At 38.4% G+C, this 15797-nt stretch overlaps 1 protein-coding gene across 2 annotated transcripts in view; it reads right to left on the reverse strand.

Annotated features, from left to right (window-relative positions):
- Positions 1-15797, reverse strand: part of LOC306877129 (ras-associated and pleckstrin homology domains-containing protein 1-like) — a 66118-nt gene that overhangs the window by 19574 nt on the left and 30747 nt on the right. Inside the window, exons 3-6 of one of the 2 annotated variants that reach the window (XM_079428661.1) lie at positions 6066-6185; positions 5610-5712; positions 4206-4831; positions 2163-2237 (exon numbers count right to left, since the gene is read on the reverse strand). In XM_079428661.1, the coding sequence (XP_079284787.1) occupies positions 2163-2237; positions 4206-4831; positions 5610-5712; positions 6066-6185 (924 nt within the window). The remainder of the gene's footprint in view (positions 1-2162; positions 2238-4205; positions 4832-5609; positions 5713-6065; positions 6186-15797) is intronic. The other variant, XM_079428662.1, reaches the window with a different exon arrangement.

Raw genomic sequence — 15797 nt, forward strand, 5'->3', positions numbered from 1 at the left:
ACCTCACAGACATTATAAGCATCGGCATATATACGCTAGTGGTGAATCACAAATAATCTGAACACATTTTCACAAGACTGTGATGTTTGTTTACTAAAGGATAATTTAATAATATTCCATTAACTGTACCAGAACTGATTATTTAAAAAAAATTAAGAAAAGTTGTATTGCACTGATTGAGAACCGGCAACTTCATTACAAATATATTTAAATACATGTAATTTAAGTTTAATAAAATTATTATTATTAATAATAATATACTATAAATTAATTATTAATTTAAAAGATTATAAGATAAATTATGTAATTACATATATAAGATGTACTTACGAGTACCATTTTTGTAGGACCCAAGTTCAGCAAATGTAATATAATATACATTTTATTTATATTTTATAAAAAATTAAAATCTAATACTTTTTAATTTAATTGTAGTTAACATGCAATTTAGTGTCCAAAACATTACGCTCAGTTCACACTTAAGTATATATTTTTGAAGTATATTATATCCGTAATAAGTATGCTGCAGTGTAGTGCACAAGGGCAGTGATGAACAGACAGTGCCAGAATAAGGAATGAAAATCTAGGTGATGAAACCTCCCGAGTGTAAAGCGGGTTACTGGCACGTTCACTCAACCAATCAGATCACCTCAATCAACCCCAAGCTCCTTGCTAATGCTGCCACAACACAACAGACTCGCACTTTAGATACTGTCCAAAGCAAAACAGCAAAGAACAACACAAGGAGAGACAATGCAACTTAAAAGTCAGCACATCCGTAAAGAGATTTTCCACACATGCATTCGGAGTTACTAAAACTAGAGTGCTACTGTACTAAATCTGAGATCTCCAGTGAATGGTTTAACAACCCAATTTCACAAGAAAATTTAACTATTTTACAACATCCTGATTTTGTATGAAATTTGACTACTTTAGAAATAAAGCAAGCATGAAGTTCCATGCTTAAACATAACTGTCCATAGAACATAAGCAGATCATATGACAATGAATGAAACTACATTTCGACCAATTTTGGTCAAATTTGGGAATATGTGCAAAGTAGTTATAAATTGCCATAAGACTGCGTTGGATTTAACACGCTCTGAATTGGGGTCTCAGCTGTGGATAGGGCACTGGTCCGGCTACTGTTGGTCTATAGGCCACAGTACAGTTTAACCAGATGAGCTGGTCTATGCCAAGAAAGCTTAAGACTAATCCTAAACAGTTTAATGGAGGTTTGATTTTGAAACTGTTTTTGTTGTGCAGGTAAGTCCTCAAAAAAAAAAAAGAGAGAAAACAAACACTGGTTGAATGTGGCGTACAATTGCCTGTGAGGAAGCAAAACACTTTTGTGTGGGACTGCAGCCTGCTGTTTCTGGTGAAACTCGATCGCTTCCTAGAATCCATCTGTTGGGCTGATCATTATGTCACTCGGTACCTTGCGGGTCCGTCTGCCACCTGTCCACAGCTATCTGATCTGGGGCTGTACCTCTCTAATGAACAGGTACATACAAACCCGCAGGGAGCACACAGTCATCACTTACAGTCATTATCACAATGTTGTGTTACATAAGCAGTGACGAAACTAAGTTTCCTTCCATGAAAACAAGCAATGAAACTCATCTAATAGCAATTACAAATAATCCATGTCTAGTTTTCAACTTCATGTTCTGATACGACAAGTTTAATATTGTTCTGTTGAACTCAAATGTCCAAATGTTTAACCTCTAAATGGAATGAGCTCTCCGAAATCCTTTAGATATCTTCATACATATTTACCGGTTTGCATTGGACATGCAGTCCTGAAGAGCTGCCAAACCCAAAGTCAAAATGCAATTCACACATGCATGAACATGCTCTCCAGACAAATCTTAATGAAGTCAATAGTCATAGTGCAAAACAATTCATTTTTAAGCGGACATCTCAGATGCTACGGAGACCCTAAGGGGACATGGCGATGAAAACAATATGAGATGAGAACAAACATTTTAATGCTTTTGCATTCCTCCAAGAATATGTGTGTTTCGCTTTATTTCATTAGAAGAACTTCTTTATGTCTTAACACCAAGGCAGATGAAAATGAATCATGCTGGCATGCACAGAGGGGTTAGGAAGCCACTAGGAGTAACTCGATACATCCAGAGGTGGAAAGAGAGCGTCACCTTGGTCAGCAAGTGAGAGGGCTTTCCTGCTATGCTTTTCAGAATGAGAGAGGTCTCCCTGTCCAGATACGAGTGCTTTGTGCAGAGAGAGAAGAGACAAGAGTTATTAGTGCTTTGATTAATAAACATGAATGATTTTTCATAGTGTGAAAGCACAGGGGAAAATTGTGAGCAATACATCACTGAAACTGAAATAATGTACCATCCAAAACTGTTCAATTTCTCTTTTCAAATGGCTAAAATATTTTTTAAACGGCACTTTTAAAGACCTCACTAGCATGATCTCCAAAGATAATCAGTAATGATCATGTTTTGTTTTTAATTGCTGTCGTTTAATTAGAGGGGAAAAGTAAACAACCAAAAAGGTGTTTATCTATCATCGATCATCTGTAGGTGATTCGTGTTTGTCAGTAAAGACCCGTGGGATAGGATAGATTAGCAACAATCTGCCCTGTAAGACTATTCCTCTGAGCAATCGAAGAAAGCATGCAGACAGCTTTAAATAGCAGTGGTCTGAGTGCCTTCTTAAATCATTTCATCTGTGACAACAAACTCGTTCTGTTAGCAGGCTGGTTCACATTAACCAACACGGTTGACATACTAATAGAACACAACCCAACAAGTTGGTGTTTGGCGTCAATGTGAAAAGCCTTAAGTAAAATAAATGGTCTGTTATGGCACTCACACGATTCATGACTGCTTTCAATTCATTTAAGAAAGAAAATGTAACTAAAAACTGATGCATTTAAGAAATCTGCATTTGTTTAACTGTACCCACAATGGGTTGAAAGTTGAACCATTAAATATTTGGGTTAGATACAACTCAATACAACAACTAAATATAATCCAAACTACATCAAAATCATTTGCCTGTGTAATTAAAGTCTGCAGTGAGGGTAAAAGCCGTTTATATTTGGACAGAAGCAATGCTCAGTTTAATGCTTGATCTGATGAACTGACTAGGTTCTGTTCCAAAACCGAGGGAGCTGTCCACATGGGCAGCATGTTAAGCACTTTAGACCTGAAGGGTGTTCCAACATGCACCCCACTGAACACAATGATATTCAAAGGCCCCATGTAAGGATTTTTCAAAACATTTTTTCTCACCTTTTTGGTCCCACTTTATATTAAGTGGCCTTAACTACTATGTACTTACATTTAAATTAATAATTTGGAACAATGCATTTATTGTGTACATACATGTTTTTACATTGTACTTATATTTTTAAAATACCTGCATGTAATTACATTTATAATTACACTGTTGACCAATCCCTTATAAGCCTACCCATACCACCAAACCTGTCCCTAACCGTACCTGTATCCCACCTCAATAGCAGCAAAAATTTTTGAAATATGATGTGAACACAGTACATTGTACCTATTTTTGATGCAAGTACAAAGTAGTTAAAGCCATTTAATCTAAAGTGGGCCAGGAGGTTTAATAAAATAAAAATGTATTAATTTACATCATTCTTCTATGTCTAGAAATCACACAATGGTATATTGGTACACATAGGTTCCTCAAAGGAATAATAAAAAAAAGCTATTGTTGAAGGGGTGAATTAAAATGAGAAATATATTGATTTTTAGTGGTTTTGTTTTAAAGGGTTAGTTCACCCCAAAATGAAAATTGTGTCATTAGTTACTCACCCTCATGTCGTTCCAAACCCTGCTCATCTTCGGAACACAAATTAAGATATTTCTGATGAACAGAGGTTTGGAATGACATGAGGGTGAGAAATTAATGACAGAATTGTAATTTTGGGGTAAACTGTCCCTTTAATGCTTGTTTGTCTTAATCAAATTATTTTAAGTAACCTAAAGGCCATCTTGGAAGTTTGCTCAAAGCCTCTATTGGGCCCTGGCCCCCTGGTTGAGACCCATGGCCTTATAAAATATCTCTCTTTTTTTTTTAGACAAACTCTAAGGCATGTTGCATGTTGCATGTGCCCTTCAAAGATTACTTCAAGCTCGGTCCAAAAAAAATCCATCCAAGATGTCGGATAATATGAGATAACAACAATACAAAGCACTGTTTACCTCTGAACTCGGCTGGTCCTGTCCGTCCTGCATCCCATCCTGATCAGACTTGGGTTTTTCGATGTCTAGCGAGTCCATGCTGGACGCAGAGGCCGAGTTAATGCTAGAGCGAGAGGAATGGACAAAGGGCCGCACCTCATGCTCAGTGACCGTACCCACCGACCCCGTCCTGTGATGATGATGATGGGAGGTTGGCCGCCGCACGGTGGAGGAAGAGTACGGTGCTGAGATCGTAGAGCCGAAGGATGTGGAGCTCTGCCTGGCTGCTTCATCCATGCTTTGGGAGGCTTTTTCCAGCTGGGCTGTGATGTCATCCAGGGAGAAGTTAGATGCCAGCGGAGGTCTGCTGCTGGAGCTGCCCACCCTGACGGTAGACGCGGGAGAGGCGCGGGTGCTACTGCTGGTGCTGCCGCCACTGCTGCTCGCCCCTCCACTGCTGCTGCCCGTGTGCTTGGTGCTGTGACTGCGCCCGGCCGGGGGCTTCTGACGGACTTTGGTGTCCCCTGTCAGGCCAAGGCGAGAGGAAGCGCTGCTAGGCTTACCGATGGTGCCGAGCTCCTGCTCGATGGAGCAGAGGTCCGCCATCAGAGCATCCAGATCCACCGCATCACCCTGGTTCAGAGCCTCTGTGAGGAAACAAATGTGCACACAAACAAATCAGCTACAAAATGCCCCTATTATGGATTTTTGAAAATGACCTTTCATGCAGTGTGTAATAGCTCTAAGTGAATGAAAACATCTGAAAAATCTGAAAGATCACCATGTATAAAGTCTGAATGAAAATGCTAATTCATTCTTTGCCACTAGGTGCCACTTTTAGAGCGGTAAAAATAGCGGTTTTCCCGGTAATGCTGTACACAAAGCAGCACTGAGCTCACAAACACTGCTTTATCAGGCGTTACAGGCGAGATGAAATGAAAATGAGACCAATCAGACCAATCACCGCAGATTAGCTTCACGCAAAGGAGGGGTTTGGAAAAATTAATCTTTGAGCGAATTGTTAGGGAGTCGTTGAGCACGTAAGGTAAAAATAAATGCATATTATTTGACAATGAAAGTGTTTTTTGACCTTGCATGCATGTCAGCCTGTTGTTGGGGACTCCCAAAACCAAAATATGAACCTTTCATTACCCATAATAGGGGCACTTTAAGCATGTCAAATATTTACTGAACACATGTATGAACGGCCTTGTGTTCCATGAAGTCATAATCATTTTTACTGAAAACAATATATAATTATCCTTATGGAGTCATAATGACTTTAAAGTGCATAGTCCCCAGTTACAAATCATTTTGCAATCTATAGCCCCCATCTGACGTTATAATGATATTAGAATATGACAATATAATATTGTGGATAATAATCGAATAGATTGTAATGCAGAGTGTATAATGTGGCCTCACCGTTGATGTTATAAACGGAGAAGCGGTAGGCCATGTTGGCCATGTTTGTTTCTTGTCCGAGAGGTGCTTTCTGCATCTTCTCCGGTCTCCCGTCATCTAGACTCTAAAGACAGCAAAACAGATAAACAATAAGTGGTGAGACTACACATATACAGTAGTTTCAGCTGTGTCAGCACTGTGAACAACACTTTAGAGGGATTTCAGCACTATCGGATTAATTTAGAAAAATACAGATTATCAGTGATGTCATTCATACTTAATACATTTTGTTGCATAACACTAAAAACTAATAAAAGAAGCTTTAATAGTAAATTGAAATGCATCTATGAGAACACTGCACAAAACTGAATGACCGACAGACTCATCATGCTGCTTAAAGCCCCATGGGTAATGACATCACAAACCTAATCTACACTGACAACCATGAGATTATTACACAAATGTACTGGTTATCACCTTTGTCAGTTTGTCCAGCTCTCCTAGCCATGCTCCAAACATTTTGTCCAGGTCCTGGTCCTCTTTATCGCTGTCCTCCTCTGCAGCGTGATCCAGCTCGTCATCTGAAAACTGCTCCATCTGAAACAGGAAAAGTGAAGGACTACTCAGAATTCATGGGGAAACTGGACTTTTTACAGATTTTAAACTTTTAAAATAACAACTTTTAAAAGTTAAAAAAGGTCAATCTAAATTAGCCATTTAAGTTTAATACTTAACATTAAAATATAAGCAAAATTAGCATTTTTTTTACGATATACACAACCATTCAAAAATTAAATATTCAGCGTAGACAATTTAAAAGTGTCAGTAAAGACATTTATAATGATACAAAACATTTGAATTTCAAATAAATGCTGTTCTTCAGAGTTTTCTATTTATCAAAGAATCCTTCAAAAAAGTATATCAACAATATTAAGCAGCGCAACTGTATTCAACATTGATAATAATAGGGAATATTTCTTAAGCATTAAATCAGCACATGTGCCCCTGGAGCACAAAAGCAGTCTTAAGTCGCTGGGGTATATTTGTAGTAAAAGCCAAAAATACACTGTATGGGTCAAAATGATTGATTTTTCTTTTATGCCAAAAATCATTAGGATATTAAGTAAAGATCATGTTCCATGAAGATATTTTGTAAATTTCCTACAATAAATATATCAAAACTTAATTTTTGATTAGTAATATGCATGGCTAAGAACTTCATTTGAACAACTTTAAAGGTGATTTTCTCAATATTTAGATTTTTTGCACCCTCAGATTCCAGATTTTCAAATAGTTGCATCTCGGCCAAATATTGTCCTATCATAACAAACCATGCATCAATTGAGAGATTATTTATTCAGCTTTCAGATGATGTATAAATCTCAATTTCGAAAAAATTACCCTTATGACTGGTTTGTGGTCCAGGGTCACATATTAGCATGATTTCCGAAGGATCATGTGACACTGAAGACTGGAGTAATGTCTATAATGATATTTCACAATATTACAGTTTTTACTGTATTTTTGATTAAATAAATGCAGCTTTAGTGAGCCTACGAGACTTTTTTAAATATCTTAAAGGAGACTACTTTAATTAAAATTTTAGTTGTGCATGCTTCAGAAGAAAAGGAAATAAAAGCACTGTCAATCATATGAACATATGAACCTCACAACATACTGCTTTCTTTGAGCTCTAATGCACATGCATTACTAAGACCTCAGATTTCGTGATCAGCCACTGACCTCTACATTTCAAATCACACACTGCCCTCTGGTGGACACAATGACATGTGGAAATTCTGTCATGATAATGCACGACAGAGCCTGCACAAACTAATGTTACTGATGGCCAATGTTGTCACTATTGTAAATTATGAAGTGCTCATGTAACATCACAGACCCATTTCTTCTTTGTACTTCAGCGCTCAAAGCATAAAAGATTTATAGATAACAAGAATCCCATCCTGTGGAATCTAACACTACGCAGGACAGATGAAGACCTGGTGTGTGTCTTATCATCAGTGTTTATATCAGATGGTTTGGAAATCATCCTATCCAGATGTAAATGGCTTTGGCAAGCTTAGCAGCAACATATTTCAATCACAGAGCCATTACCGCTCTCCAGCATCTAATGGTTCTGTACCACACATCAACCCTCTCAAACACTCTCATAAGTAGCTTGAAGTTTATGCACTTGCCAATGAACAAAATAAGCACTGTTACACTGTGCATAACAGAATGGGAATAATCCTCTTACGTTATTAAAATTCTTCTCAGGTACTTTGGTCTGAAAATATCCTGTCACTAGTGAGGAAACCTCGTGGACAGACTGTACCAGGCCACAGAAATCTCCACCGTAACCACCCATGCTACGGAAAAACTAGACATGGGCTATTTACAGTAGTTGTTGGAACGGTTTCCAAGCCAGTCATTCTGAAGCCAACATTCCGTAGGTTATGTACGATACACGGGGGGGCAAACATGCAGAAGGAAACTGGGCAGTGGGATGATGAAGTGCTAGCCAGATGTTGCAGAGTTTAGATCTTCATCAGAACAGCCAGCAGGATCATTAGAGATGGAGACCAGAGACCACCGCAAATATCTTAAACACACCAGCACAGTTGAAGAATTATCAACATCACTACAGTACATGTTCAATGACCACTTTTACATAAATTAACTGTTTTATGATGCTATCACTGTACAGTAATGGTATCACAAATATATATTTATATTTATTTTTAAATATGACCCTGATGCTCCCCAAGAATGTATTTATTTGATTAAAGAAATAAAGTAATAAACAGTAATATTTTGAAATATTATTAGAATTTAAAATAACTGTTTTCTATTTGAATATATTTTCAAATGTAATTTATTTCTGTGATGCAAAGCTGAATTTTCAGCATCATTGCTCCAGTGTTCATCGTCACACGATCCCTCAGAAATCATTCTAATATTCTGATTTGCTGCTAAAGAAACATTTATTATGTCAGATGTCAATTTTTGCTGCTTAATATTTTTTTTCAGGATTATTTGCTGAATAGAAAGTTCGGTAACACTTTATTTTAGGGTCTCTTATCTAGTTGCTTATTAGCATGCATATTACTACAATATTAGCCATTTATTAATAGTAATTAAACACATGTTAATGCCTTATTCTACATCCCTAATCCTACCCAATGCCTAAACTTAACAACTACCTTACTAACTATTAATAAGCAGCAAATTAGGAATTTATTGAGGGAAAAGTCATAGTTAATAGTGAATTAGTGTTCCTTATTCTAAAGTGTTACCGAAAGTTCAAAAGAACAGCATTTATTTGAAATAGAAATCCTTTATAAATGTCTTTACCGTCATTTGTATCCTTGATGAATTAAGTATTAATTTCTTTAAAAAATAAAAAAATCTTACTGACCCAAAATATTTCAATGGTACCATATACTATTAATCGGCTCATGGGGACTGGAGTTCGAATCCAGCTTGAGTCAAATCCCGACCCTCTCACTTTCCTGCCCGTTATTACTTTTTCGTAAATACAGGCTAAAAAGCCCCCAAATGCCTCAACTATAGAGTAATCGCTTCATTCTAGATTCTAAACATGTCAGTCTCAAGTTTCTGGAAAGTTTTCCAATTCAGATTCCACTTCTCACACGTTCTCTTGGCTCATCTCCACGGCCCAGATCTTCCGAGCTTCATCAGCAATTGTTTATGTTTGATCCGAGGAGAGAGAGTGAGTGAAACCAGGGAGAGAATAAAGGGAAGCGTTTCGAGGAGCTGTGCTACAATTAGCTCCCTGCGGTTAGCAGCCCTGTGATTTGGGCCTGGACTGGCAGGGCCGGGGGCGTGGGCCGCTACAGACACTCAAACTGTGCTCGGAAAGGTCCCTGCTGACACACACTGGCCCGCGTAGAAGAGCATTCGAGTATGTGTGTGTGCATGTGACAACAACATCATCATCACCAGAAGGCCTGCGATCGCACGTGCTGTGAAGTCATGCCACGGTAGTCTAATAGATGCTGGACAGGATTGCTTGGCTCGCACCTTCTCCGTTTTATGCAGAATCCGTCTGGAGAGACAGCGGCCACGTGCAGCGTCAAGTCTGCAGAGGAGGCATCTGTTTCACATCACTGCCTTACACATTCCACACACAGCCTTCGCTCTGATGGAGTAAAGCAGGCACTCCCGTTGCCTCCTAAATGGGAGTGTTAATACTTTATACCTAATACTTAATTAATACAGAAACATGTGTCCTACCAACACTGCCACACTCTTTCTGTGTCCACATTCTGTAAGTTTTCTGAATCCTACTTCAGATCCCAATTGACATCAATAATTATCATCAAAGGAGATTTTAAAACAAGCTACTGCATGTGCAGCATTACCTTCGTGTGTCAGCTTGGAAACAATGATGATTTCTGGGTGCTATGCTATTTTCCGGAAAAGAAGTCACAGTGGGTCAAAAGTGCATTGGTACCCTAAAAGTAAACATTTATTTCATGCTAAGTATACTACAAATTCATTTACATATACATGTGCTTAATAAAAATACTTGCAGTTGTACTTTTAAGCTGGTATAATTAAAGTCTGCTAAATTGGAACAACTAATTTTGCACTTAATGCACTTTAATTGTGCTGCTGAAGTCCAACTAAAGATATACTGAAGTATATTTGATTGTGCTCAAGTGAAACTATTTCAAGTATACTTTATATGCTTTAAATATCTTGTATTTAAAGACCGATATTATTCAAAGATCATACAATTCTCATAAATAGTGGCATTAAAACAGGCTTAATATTAAGAAAAGTGCATTGTGCACAAGTAGCACTCCAAATAAAGTCTGTTAAATTCACTTCTAAATTTGTAAAACTAGCACCAAACAACTGAATGCACTTTTGACTGTGCGCAGTATTATTAGTGTTGCCAGATTAGCAAACATATTTAGCTCATCTAGCATGTTTTTGTGAGTGGAAAAAAATGAAAATATGCAATTATAATGAACGGCAGTTTTGAAGTTACACATCATTTAAATTTTTACTGATAACAAATCATAAGCAGCGAAGGAAACATTAAATCTGAGGGCATGTAGCTGTGTGTAGGAGGACAGGCTAATGTGAACAGGAAGTGTGCAGGATGTAATGGATTCCTCATCTCCCTCGCAGCTTGTTGTGTAAGTCATCCCTCAAGATGAGGGCCACACCAAACTTCTACCATGTCACAACAAACACACACTCCCAAAAGCAGTACATCAGAAGATGTGACTCATTGCATCAGTGACATTTTAGATTATATAACAAATGGCCCATCAAATCCTTAAGTGATCCAAGGTCAGAAAACAGCATCATAATCAAGAAAAGGCACATCTCCACCCAAAGATGCCATTTCATAATCGACCAACCTGCCACGGGAGTGTCAGAGGAATTCAACATCTATCTGAGAAGTGGATTTACTGAGAACCCTGATTAATGGGCAGCTAAATCCTAAAGAATTAATTTAATGGTGATAATGTTGGGCTGCTCCAAAGATGTATTGCTCCAATGTATTTACGCAGCGCAGGAAATCGTATGACCTCTCGACAGACCAATGAGACCATAACGGATGTTCACAAAAGGCCACCCACTGTCCAACTCAAAATTCAAATGCCCCCAGTATAATGCATATTAACTACATTATGAACAGAAACCGATAGTGTCAATAAATTTATTAACCACAATTCATTTTTGAACACAAGAAATATGATTTCAGTTTACATCTTGATTGTATGATTTTAGCATTTTAAAACATTTAATTTTAAAGTAATATTATATTTTAAAACTAACGTTTCCTCTACACTGCTCATAAACATTACAACATAGATCCCTGTGATAGCCTGTATTTTCAGACGATCAATCTTTCCCATGATCCCAACTTCATGCTGTTTGCAAATGGACAATAACTGTGTGAATTGTGCTTCCCACTGCCTGACCTTATAATCTTTCAACTCTGGGCCAGAGATCAGTAGAGTGCAATGGAACAAGCTCCAATTTGTCCATGGAACCCTGATATCTGGCAAAACTCTTAAAAAGACAATGATAAAGACACCACGCATTAATTTATGCCATTACCAAGCCCAATAGTCACAGCATCATAAATATGATTTAAAGTGCATTGATGGGCTTTGTCAGCCTATCAGAGGCATTAAGCTCAGTTAGTCTGCTCTCATGCAGCATGTTAAAAATGGATGCAAGGAGGCTTTGAAGTGGGGTCGTGAGTCCTGTACATTCTTCACACAACACATGGTGGATCTCATACAATGAAAGTGTGTTTGTAATTAATGGGAGCATTGTAAAACACAGATAGACTAATGCAAACCACAGACCAAAGCTGGCCCTACAGAAAGCCATGCATCACCACAATCATCACCTGTGAGTGCATCAAATGACTCATATTTCAAACATGCGTCAACAAAACAGGTTGTATTAAATGGGCATGATTCAACATGTAAATTACACTATGGTTTGGGGTTCCAAATCAATTTCAAAATCAGCATATAAAATAATTTCTAAAGCATCATGTGACACTGAAGTAATCACTGCTGAAAATTCAGCTTTGCCATATTGAGGAATAAATTATATTTTGATATATTATAGTATAAAAATGTGTTATTTTAGATTGTAATAATATTTTACAATGTTACTGTATTTTTCATCAAATAAATGGAGCCATGAGAGCCATAACATTTTAATTAATCTTACTGAACCCATACTTCTGAATGGTAGTGTTGTATGTAGTCCTGTTTCAGCCATTACCCACAATTCCATGACCAGAACACATCAATAACGGATCAATAAAAGGGCAAATATTCAAACAATTTGAATCAATATTTGAATAAAAATAAAATTATCAGCATTAAAAAAAAATATTCATCTTAAGAGCCATAAGCATACATTTGCTGCAATGTAAAATTAAATTGTCAGAGATTTTGTGCAGTGTGTTGCAATTAGTCAGTTCTACCCCTGCACCCTTCAGAGTTGTCTGTCTTTCTCAGAGAGTGGGTAATATAGTGATACTCACTTCCAAGTGGAATTTCCCCATAATGTTATTTAACTAAGAGCATTCCTCTGAAATCATCACATGACATTGTGTGACATCATCTGGCAACGAATTGCTTCAAAACAGCAAGTGTGCTTTAAAGCATCCAATCATACACCAACATCCAAGTGAATTTCCTGAAATCTGGATTTGGAAGCAGAAATATGATCTGATGTATGAAAACTCACAATCTTGGAAGGAACTGTAGACACGTGGCTCAACTCAGCTCTTGCACATTTGCATCCATGTAAACCTTATCCAACCCCAACTACTGAAACAATGAGTGAGATTTACATGAGGAGCCAAATGGAAAAAAGAAAGAAAACAGTGGAGGGAGGCAACTAAAGGACAGGTACAGGAACTGCCAAAAGCTAATAGGACTGTGCTTTTGAAAACAACAGATCTATACCATGGACTGAGCAGAGTCATGTAAAAATATTACCATCAAGTGTGTATAAATCTGATTGCATATGCAAATGTTGAAGTTCTTAATTAATCAATATTATTTGTATAGCGCTTTTAACAATGCAAATTGTGTCAAAGCAGCTTTACATCGGCTTGATATAAAGTTGGGTGGCTTTATATCAGCTTTACAGTATTTAGACGGGGAAATAGTTTGTCGAAATAGTGTCATTCTCCTCTGGCCAGACAATATCAGCAGTTTAAATCCAGGCTAAAGCAGAATCAGATTGTGCAAAGGACGCATCTGGTTCCTGTGGTCTTGTCCCGATGGCCGTCTTGGAGACAGGGTCTTCACTGGGGATCAGTCTCTGGGGCTCATCGAGGTGTCCTGGCTGTAGAGGTCATCTCTAGGTGCTGATCCACCATCTGATCTGGATACAGTCTGGATTTGGGTGGCTACGGTGACCTCGGAATAAAAAAGAAACAGCGTAGATGCCATTCTTCTAACAATGTAACAAGTACATCAGGTGTTTTTGGGAAGTGTTCCCGGTTCCGGTTGACCTAATTAATGCAGCCTAACAATCCTTTAACACATTTGAATTATAGAAATGCGATAGTGTATTATGTGTAAATCAGGTTAAAGAGATGTGTATTTAATCTAGATTTAAACTGACAGAGTGTGTCTGCTTCCCGAACAGTGTTAGGTAGATTGTTCCAGAGTTTGGCGCTAAACAGAAAAACGATCTCCCGCCCGCAGTTGATTTTGATATTCTAGGTATTATCAAATGGCCAGGGTTTTGAGATCACAGCGGACATGAAGGACTATAATGCGATAAGAGCTCACTCGAATACTGAGGTGCCAAACCATTCAGGGCTTTATAGGTAATTAGCAAGATCTTAAAATGTATACGATGTTTAATAGGGAGCCAGTGCAGTGTTGACAGAACCGGGCTAATGTGGTCATACTTGCTGGTTCTAGTAAGAACTCTAGCTGCTGCATTTTGAACCAGCTGGAGTTTGTTTATTAAACGTGCAGAGCAACCACCCAATAAAGCATTACAATAATCTAGCCTCAAGGTCATGAATGCATGAATTAATGTTTCTGCATTTGACATTGAGAGCATATAGGTCGTAATTTAGATATATTTTGAAGATGGAAAAATGCAGTTTTACAAATGCTAGAAACATGTTTTTCGATGGAAAGTTTGCTATCAAAAAGTACACCTTCAGCAGACGAGTTAGGACGTGCGGGCTAAGTTTACATCATCTAATAAATAATTATGAGCCAAACTGATGGCTTATCTCAAATATCCCCTCACTTTTCTGTTCTTAAACCCTGTCAGACACGTTATGGAAGTAGAAAAAAAACTATAATCAGAGCATTTGGAGAGTAGTTTCTATTCGCAAGGCCAGCATTCATCTGATACAGATGTGGTTTATTCCAAAAGCACAGAGCTTTGTGTGCTTGCGGGCTGCTTCAGTTTGCAGATCTCTGGTTTATTCACCCCGACTTCAGGAGCAATAAAGATACAGAGGGGGGTTTGGTTTGTTGTTGGGCTTAAGTACAGGAACCCTATGCTGCTGACTGGGCATAATTACAAAGCAGCATCCACGTTCCTTGTGGAGCATGAGTGGAAACGTTCCTCCAACCACACCACCAACTCAAGTCCAGTGACTCTCAGTAAAACACAGAGGAGCATTGAGGAGCGTTTTCCCACGACTACGGTACAGCTGTCATCCTCGGGGATGGGTGACTCGGGACATGACCGCAGTAAGCTCCTCACACGAGGCAGATTCCAGCTGAGCTGTGGTGAGGATACAAGCAGAACTTCAGGGCAGAAAGAAACGGCTTCAAATAAGATCCAGATTTTCCTTCATTCCCTCTGCCTTCATCTCGAGGAGAAAAACAAATGTACTCGTGGTGAGGACGAGCTGGCCTCAGTCATCGTAGGAAAAAATGAAAATGAATCAACAAGAGAGTCCAACTCTCAGCTTAGTATTCCAGATGTGAGCGAGGGAGCATGGAAACACACAAACATAACATTCTCTCGCGTATGAAACCACATGCAAAAATAGACTGAAAACCATCAAAACGGGGGGCAAAACGGTTGACGAGTGAGATTGGGTGCACACTCAAAGTTTGAAAATATTAAGCATTAGTGACATTTTCCTCCCTGCATACCTCTGTTTTCCTCCCTGTTCGTCTCCGTTCTTCTTCGCAATTTGATTGTGATTACTCCCCAGAGAAAGACAGGAGTGTCGTAGGCAGAGAGCTGGAGACAGCCTTCTACACGGTCAACATAAACAGTACCAGGGCGATGTTTAGACTGAAGTTCAGGGCACAGTGGCTTTGCGATTAAACTGTCTGCGAGTGGGCTCTTTATAAACGTTCAAAACAAAAAGAAAGAATAAGCAGGGGAGAGATAATAAGCGGAAAAGAAGGGAGTTTTATCTGTTTTCAGTATCAAAGGGAGGTCCCTTGGCGAGCCACTGTGTGTGGATACCACACACACACCCGCATCTCTAGACAGGGACCAAAATAGCTAAACAAATCTTAAGAGAGGTTTGTGGTTCTCACAGATAAATAAAAGCAAGTGACAGAACTATAAAGGTCATAGCCATAGATCAAAGAGAAGTTGACTAACTAAACATTGTGTAACATTCCCAAAAAGAACATTTGAAGAGCTTATTTCCAAAAACCGATAAACGCCACTTTAAAAAAAATAGTGCGATCT

This window comes from Barbus barbus (assembly GCF_936440315.1).
Source record: "Barbus barbus genome assembly, chromosome: 11".
NCBI lineage: Eukaryota > Metazoa > Chordata > Actinopteri > Cypriniformes > Cyprinidae > Barbus > Barbus barbus.